This window comes from Xenopus tropicalis, chromosome 5, assembly GCF_000004195.4.
Source record: "Xenopus tropicalis strain Nigerian chromosome 5, UCB_Xtro_10.0, whole genome shotgun sequence".
In the NCBI taxonomy this organism is placed as follows: Eukaryota; Metazoa; Chordata; class Amphibia; order Anura; family Pipidae; genus Xenopus; species Xenopus tropicalis.
The window spans coordinates 23,408,266-23,416,392 of NC_030681.2; the positions used below are offsets into that span (position 1 = coordinate 23,408,266).

An 8,127-nucleotide genomic window follows, 5' to 3' on the forward strand; every position below is an offset into this window, starting at 1 on the left:
CACTGGTGTGAGGAACTGGCTAGGAAAGGGGTTAATCACAGGTAAGGGAATAAAAGAAAACCAGAAGTTTGGGGTGGGTGAGGCAGTGATTAGGAGGAAAATCACAGGTTAGGGAACAGGTGGGAGACAGAAGTTTAGGGGTGGGGGTAAGGCTGCTTTTACTTACCTTTCTTACCTTTCCTTCCTTTAGAAGTTGCAGTCAGAGATCCCGTGTGGTGCTGGCATCAACGGTAGAACCAGATGACATTAACAGGAGATGGTTTAGGGTTGGTATAGCAGGTGGATTGGTTGTTTAGGGGTTTAGCTTGTTATAGATGGTACGATGTTATTGGCCTCAGGTTGTTACAGGCAGTAACTAATGATGTTATCCCACATTATATTCGAGGTGATGCCTTACTCCTGCCAATTCCAGCTGGGATCCACATAGGAGAAATCCTTCCAGTTGGTTTCCTTGTTGGAACTATGAGGGGAGAATGCGACCTGGTATTCATCGAAGTCGTCAGCTGATGGCTATGAACAAGTTAAAAAAAAGTATTTAACCTTTTATACAGCATTGTATCATTTTATTTCAACCGCCACTGTTTTTAACGTAGATTAATTATCATACTTGATTAATTATGCCCGTTAGCCTACTGAAATATTGAGCATATATACTGGCAAATGTTTAAAATCTGGGCTTCACAGAAAAGAAGAATACACTCCCTTCTTCTGTTATAGGGATATGGGAATCAAACAAATGAATAATGCGGTCACTTAGGGATTGCTAATTGCAAGGAAGAAAAGGGCTAACCCAGTTGTCTGGTGTTATTATGGAGCTGACCTACCCTCTATCTCAATAACAGCAAGGGTCCTAAACTACTGGGACAACCTCTTTGTCTTAACACTCCTATCATTCTGGTAAATATGAGCAGCAGCATATTATCGGCCTGTCTCCCTAATGGGACCCTAAGTCACTAAGGGAGGCCCAACTTGATGGCCAATTTTGGTTCAAAATGTACAATGGATGTTCCACCTGGACATCACTTGAACAATGGAAGAGTAATTGTTACAACTTCGTTTTCATATATTTCATATTTCTATAGCACGAGCAAGAGAAGACCTCAAGAGTAAAAAATGAGTAGTAGTGCCCCCGCAGGATATTACTAGATTATCACATTGATTGGTTCAGTGCATGAATTTACCATTCCTGGCTGGAAAGGGGGCTTCAATCTTCGATGTTCTAGATCTTCCCAGTTGATTGTTCTGTAGAAAGCATGCTCCCTGATGTGCCCATGCAGTCCCAGCCGCTGAGTCTCATCAAACCTCAAAAGCTAAAGAGAAAGACAGTTCTTTATTTGAATACTGCAGATATTATACTGGCTGCCCTCTGCATTATTTAATATGGAGCAGAACACTTTCCCCCAAGTTTGTGCCACATTTTCTCTTATTTTAGCCAACACCCAGACCCATTACTGTTGCCTGCCACTCGCAAGAATAAGAAAAGGAAGACTTTTTTTTATTTTAATGCTTCCAGAACTATACTCCTTCCTAAAAATACTGTGGCTCGGCATACAGATATCCCTGTAGGGGCTCAGGCAGGTGCATAGGCTGTACAGACTTTTCCTTAGAGATTTCTGTACTGCGTATGCGCCCAGCTGGGACTAGTACAGATTTTAACTGGAAAATTTGAAAAAGATGGTGAATTGTTTAAAGAGGAGGGCCAACATGTAGTAAAAGGATAGAAAAAATTTTGTACCATAAAGAGATTTTCCCTTACTTTGTTCTTTAAAAGGTTTGCCACCAGGGACACCTTTCATCCCTTCTTCTCCCAGTTTTCTATGTAGCTCTTCCCCAATATCACTCATATACCTTATCAAATGTTAATGTTTCATTTCCTATTTCCTGCTAATTGTTATCAATTACTCTTACTGTTAGTTCAGGGTTAATAACCGTTGTTATAACGTTATTTTTATTGGTTATCATTTCAGTAATATGAAATATATAAGTGCAAGCATTTTCAGTTAAATATGGGACACAAATGGAACCTCTGATACTTGCAAGGTACTTTTGTGTACCAAAGCTATTATTATTATTAACATTTATTTATAAAGCGCCAACATATTCCGCAGCGCTGTACAATAAGTGATATACATAGAATATTAATTACCCTTTAATTCCCTTAAGTATTCCTCTATATAACTACTGATATTTACCTTTGGCAGGAGGTCCAGCATCTCCTCGCTCAGATATTCTGGGTATCTAGGTTGGTACATGTTAATTGCCAAAATTTGCTCTAAAATGCTGCCTGATGGTGAAAAAGGCAATTCACCTGTGGCCATTTCGTACATCGTAGCCCCAAATGACCACCAATCCGCTCCTGCATTATAAAGCGTCCATAGAAGCTTTGAGGAAAAAACAACAAGTATTGAAAGTTAATTACAAGGGTACATTGGCAGTTTTCTCCATATGATTGCTGTAAACTGCTTCTCATTACTGTCAATAGGTATCAAACTGCTTATGGTATAGCGAGGCAATTCTTTCCCAAAACCCGGCATGTCTTTTTGCTCTAACATATTGGAACACTTAAGATGTGACAGAAAGATACTGCTCTCTTCTCCCAGTGTCAGAAAGACTTTTGGAGACATACAGATTAGGTTAGAAGGCATTGATTTTGATGAGTAACAAGTGTTAGGATTCCAGAAGAACTCAAAAATGGGGTGAGGCTTAACTCATCATTTGCTTCAGCTCTTTTAATGCAATTACCAATAAGTTTTAAACAGCCCTAGATTGCAATAACCCGACATTGCATTGTGCCAGTACTTGTTAGATGCTGTATATGCTACTCGGCACATATTGTAAACATTAAAAACAAATTATGTCACCTCTGGTGCCCGGTATCCAGGGGTTCCTGCTATGCCGCGGATCTTCTCCTGCCCAATCATGCCCACTTGAGCAAGGCCAAAGTCGCCGATCTTAATATGGCCATCTTTATCCACCAGAATATTGTCCGGCTTCAGATCACTGTAGGTGAAACAATAGGAACAATTTGCATTCATAGCAAAGTACATCGAGTTTTGGGAAGGAAGTTAATACGTTATAAAGTTAAAGGATGTACAGGTCTACTTTAGAGGGTCTCTATAATCACATTTTTTTAAGGTCACAGTCTTGGTGGTGGAAGGGAATTCATTATGTATTGTTGGGTTCCTCAAGGGGTGCACCTACAATCCCGAGGGACATAGGAGATCATTTGTGGGGACTCTTTTCAGCTTTGGAAAGGAAATAGAAATATTGTGCTGGACTTCTTTGGCTCTTTTGGAACCTTGCAATGAGCAAAAAAATTAACCACAAAAGAAAGTGCTAATTCAAAAGATTTCAACAGCTCTCGGTAATGGATCCCACAAGATGCTCTGTGCCACGGCAAGAATGAGAACAGTGACCAGTTTAAAGAACACATTAAAGGTATAACATAATATACTGAGATTTTACTGACCGATGAATGATTCCCTTGGCATGCAGGAACTGGAGGGCAACCACCATCTCTGCTGTGTAGAACCTTTTCAAAAACAGAAAATAATAACCATTCCTGTATCACGCACATTTCTCATATCTCTCTTGATAACAGAACTTGATAACTAATCCGTGTATCCATTAGTGTGTTGAGCACATGGACAAACACTTATTCCACTTATTAAAAGGGGCAGTACATCCCCATGTTCAACATGAGTGCATTAAATAGTGCTTGTGCTGAACATACGGTTTGTCTATTGTCTAAATAATGAAAATTCTGTGGTTCTTATTGAGCTGAACAGGGCAAACATGTTTGGTCCTTACAAAGTTGAAGTTAAAGTATCAACACCCTTTTTTACCCTAATATATTTTGGTTACCCTATCTTGGCCCAAAATACCTTTTCAAACCTAGTGATGGTAGAACATGGGTCACCCAGAACTCATTTTCCCAAATGGAACCTTGTAAAATGAAGGAGGTGGGTGTTGTGCAACTACATCCCTTTGCTGCAGTAATAAAAGAATTATTGTGAAACACAGCCGTTATACTCATAAATCATGAGCAGTAGATATATAATGTCAGATATATTCAAAGCAGAGTTTAACCCTTGCACCACAATGGAGACATTAGGTAGGTTTAAGATACACTTTTAGGTATTCAGGGAGTATATACTATGCCAAAATCCCTTCAGCGCTGTTGTCCCTTCACTTTAAACCAGTTAAGCCTAAGGGTAAGGGAACATGGGGCAAATTGTCAGCCTGTGGATAAGTGCAGGCTGAATATCTGCCCCCACTGAATCCACCTGGGTGCAGCTACATGCAACCGATATCTACTAACAAACGCAAGACTTGGTGTTTGTTGGCAAATATCAGCTGCTTGTGCCTGCACCCGGGCACATTCAATGCTTCCAGGTCCAGGCGCAACTAGAAGCATAGGGGCGGATTGTTAGCCTGTACAATCTGCCCCATGTGCCCTTGCCCTTAGGCTTAACTGGTTTAAAGTGTAGGGACAACAGTGCTGAAGGGATTTTGGCATAGTATATATATATATATTTCTGACATTATATATCTACTGCTCGGGATTTATGAGTATAACGGCTGTGTTTCACAATGATTCTTTTGTTATATGTTCAAGAGCCTCTGACTTCTTATCCACTTATTACTGCAGTAGAGGGATGTAGTTGCACAACACCCAAACCCTCCCTCCTTCATTTTACAAGGTTCCATTTGGGAAAAGGAGTCCAGGGTGACCCATGTTCTACCATCACTAGCTGGTTTTAAGTGAAGGGACAACGTTTACCCTGGAATAATTATTTTTGCCCGATAATACTCACATGATTCTTGACTCTGGCAGATTTCCTTTCCGTCCAATCATTTCCCATATAGATTTCCCACTGCAATACTCCAACACCAAGAAGGCTTCCAGCTGGTAAGGACAGATTTAATGAAAGTGAGACACGGGACACTAACACCCAGAAATACAGCTGGTAATAAGATGGGATTCAAGGTACTTATTTAATTAATGATAAAACCATCCCAAATAACTTAGGATCTCTGCAATGACCTCCTACACAGCCCTTCCTGCTGAACTGCACCAAACACCACTCCAAATAAGATGCAGAGTAGTGCTGTTGGCCTGGTGGCTGCCATCTATTGCTGATCACTGATGATCACTGAATGGCGGCAGCTCTCTGCCTTGCTCCATGCAGTTGGGCAAAGGATGCCAAGCAGCCAACCCTGTTGTGCTACTCTGCATTTTAGTAACAGGGCAAATAGAGCAGTATTAGGGTAATGTGTGGTACCTTTCAGGAAGTGGGTGGGAGACCTCTGCAGGGGACTAAAGTAATATAAATAGGTTTTGCTAAATATATTTCAATGATAAATAATTTCCCAGTAATAAGCACCATGAAAGTACCGCTTCTGTACACTGACGTGAATTTACTGACACTAACAAAGTCATTTTTTGGTGAGTACTAAATGACAGTAAGGTCAGGGGATGCCAAGAACTGAATCTCAGACACACATACAAAAGCAACAGACATATACACATACAGTATGGTTACCTCTGATTGAAAAGTTGCATAAGAATGGCATAAAAATGCACATTCTCTGCTGATCTTCAATAAATTGGCCTCTCTAGCGACGGTATAAGGGTTGATCTTCTCTGACTGCTTCTTCAAGACCTTTATTGCCACTAGTTGTTTGTTTGGTCTAAAAGAAGCCAACATCACCTAATAAAAATAAGAAAACACATTCAATATCGCAGTGTCTCCTGTAGAGATAAAACAATTCCATACAGAATGACTGGGGATATACTTCACTCACCTGGCCAAAGCCCCCTTGTCCCAGCTCTGCGTGGAACTTGTAGTTCTTGATGTCCAGGGGAACAGGTCTTCTGGTGTCCACACGGGATCTCTTCTGTCCACTTCCGCCTTGTTAGAGAAAAACATTCCATTAGTAGCTCATATCAGAGATAGACTGTACATACTAACATATGACTTATTACAGGAAAAGGGGAATGGGGAAAGAAGAAATTTTCTTATCCAATAAATTTCCTCTGAAACTTGTGTTTTCTTGGGGGTATAAAATACGAAATATAAGATGAAGAAAAAGATAACCCCTTAATTAGAAAACACTTTTAACAATAGATTCCAACTGTTTGATTCACCTTAAAATGAATTTTGCAATTGTGCAAAAGTGCTAGCTTTTTCAATACTGTCACTTAAAAAAGCCTTTTTCTAAAAGTGCATGTGCTATATAGTTTTGTATTCTCACAATTTCTCTTCGAAACCATCAATTGGTGACTGAATAAATTAGATAAAAAATGTGCAAGTGTTTAAGGTGCCAATTTTTATAATCTCACTTAAAAAGACCTTTAGAAATCATCCAATGCATGTGTTATTCCTTCAAAACCATTAAATATCACTATTTATATGTAGTTTTCTTATTACAAAGTCAAAAATGAATAAAATACTATTGAATCAATGAAACAACAAACTATCAGCCAAATTATTGATTGATAATTCACCTTATTGGGTGTTATAGAGAGAAAAGGAAGATTTTAGAGGTGTGGAGACATCCCAATTGTATCCCAAAACTATCTCAGTTTTTTCTGACTAATTTAAGGGATGCCACAAAGCAAAGATAAGGCAGATGTGGCTGCGGTCTCAAAGTTTACCTTGCCTAATACTTATTAGAGGACTAAATTATCCTACAAAACCGCAAACCTCAAGGATCTTGGAGGGAAAACAGTGTTAAGATAAATGTTAAGGAGAAAGCGTTTTAAAAATCACAATTAGAAAACAAAGTCAGCTGAAGCTGCGCCTTTTCTTCCAGTTACCCCACCCAGCAGCCATCCACACAACCTCAAGTATCAATCATTAAAATCAAAAGACCATCAAATGTTAAACCAAAATAAAAGCAGTGGGATGTTAGCAGCGCAAGGTATGTAGAGAAATTGGCAGTTGTGCTCGCTGGTAATTATTAGCAAATGAGGGAAAAGGGAGAAGGGACATATAGGGAAAATTAAGGTATATTCCCTGCCACACGTCATAAAAATACAGACAGGTTAATTGGCTCCTAGTACCATTTACAATAAAGTCTTTGAATATGACAGGGACTTAGCAGATAATAGCACCAAGCAATTTCCCATTAAGTTATAATGTACTATATGAGCCCATTAAATACATACAAAAAGTGCAGTGTATTTCCCTTACCTTCTAAGGGGTCTTCCCTGGGCTTCTCCTCTGCTTGGCTTTCCTTTTCTTTCTGTTCTTCTTCAGATCTTTTCCTTTTAAACCTTCCATCTTCATTGGTCTTTTTCTCTGTTTGCTCTTCCTTTTCCAACTGTCCTTCAATTCTTCTCTTCTTAATTCTCCCATTCTCACTGGTCTTCTTTTCATTTTCTGACTCTTTCTCTTCACTCCTTCTTCTTTTAATGATCTCATTCTGATCTTTTTGTTCAGTTTTGCAGCTTTCTTGATGGTTTGCTGCTTCTCTGGTTTCTATCTCCTGACTCCTTACCTGGCTCCAATCCTTGTTGGGCTCCTCTTCTCTAAAGCTTTTTGCTCTATCTAATACCTCTCCAGATGGACTCAAACTCCTTTTCTTACTCAATTCCATGATGTTCTCTCCTCCTACACTATTTTTTATAGATTTTACTCGCACTCTATCGCAATTTCTATGATTTTCTCTCTCACTGATGACAAACGCTGCCTCTCCTACTCGCTATCCAACGGCAGTTGGTCTGTGGCAGTTGAGCTGGGTGAGGCATGTGACCCCCAGCAATGGCATCACTGGCATTATGACACTGCAACCCTTTCTCTAATGCAGGAGTACAGAAAACTTTCTAAGAGCAAAAATCTCAAGTGGCTCAACATTAAAGAATATAAAAAGAGCATTAATAATATGAGCCAGCAGATCTGTAATTGATCCAAAAATGTCTATTAACATTTTTTAAATCTAAACTGCTAAAGGATAATTATCGGTCAAAATGTAAACTGGGTGGTGCTATTGGTTGGTTGTATGAGTTTTCTTCATCCACCTACTTAAACATTTCACTGTACTGTGTTTTTTTTTCTTTTTCTAATATTATGGCACCATAATTAAATTATGAATAATATGGAATGAAAGAGCTTCCAATAC

At 39.3% G+C, this 8,127-nt stretch overlaps 1 protein-coding gene across 1 annotated transcript; it reads right to left on the bottom strand.

Moving 5' to 3' along the window:
* Nucleotides 1-393: 393 nt before the first annotated feature.
* On the bottom strand, nucleotides 394-7,605 carry LOC116410877 (protein kinase C theta type-like). The gene is made up of 8 exons (XM_031902261.1): nucleotides 7,200-7,605; nucleotides 5,809-5,915; nucleotides 5,547-5,714; nucleotides 4,818-4,909; nucleotides 2,862-3,000; nucleotides 2,193-2,381; nucleotides 1,182-1,310; nucleotides 394-510 (listed from the first exon to the last, which is right to left on the bottom strand). The coding sequence occupies exons 1-8, from the start codon at nucleotides 7,603-7,605 to the stop codon at nucleotides 394-396; spliced, it is 1,347 nt and encodes a 448-aa protein (XP_031758121.1).
* Between the last annotated feature and the right edge of the window lie 522 nt (nucleotides 7,606-8,127).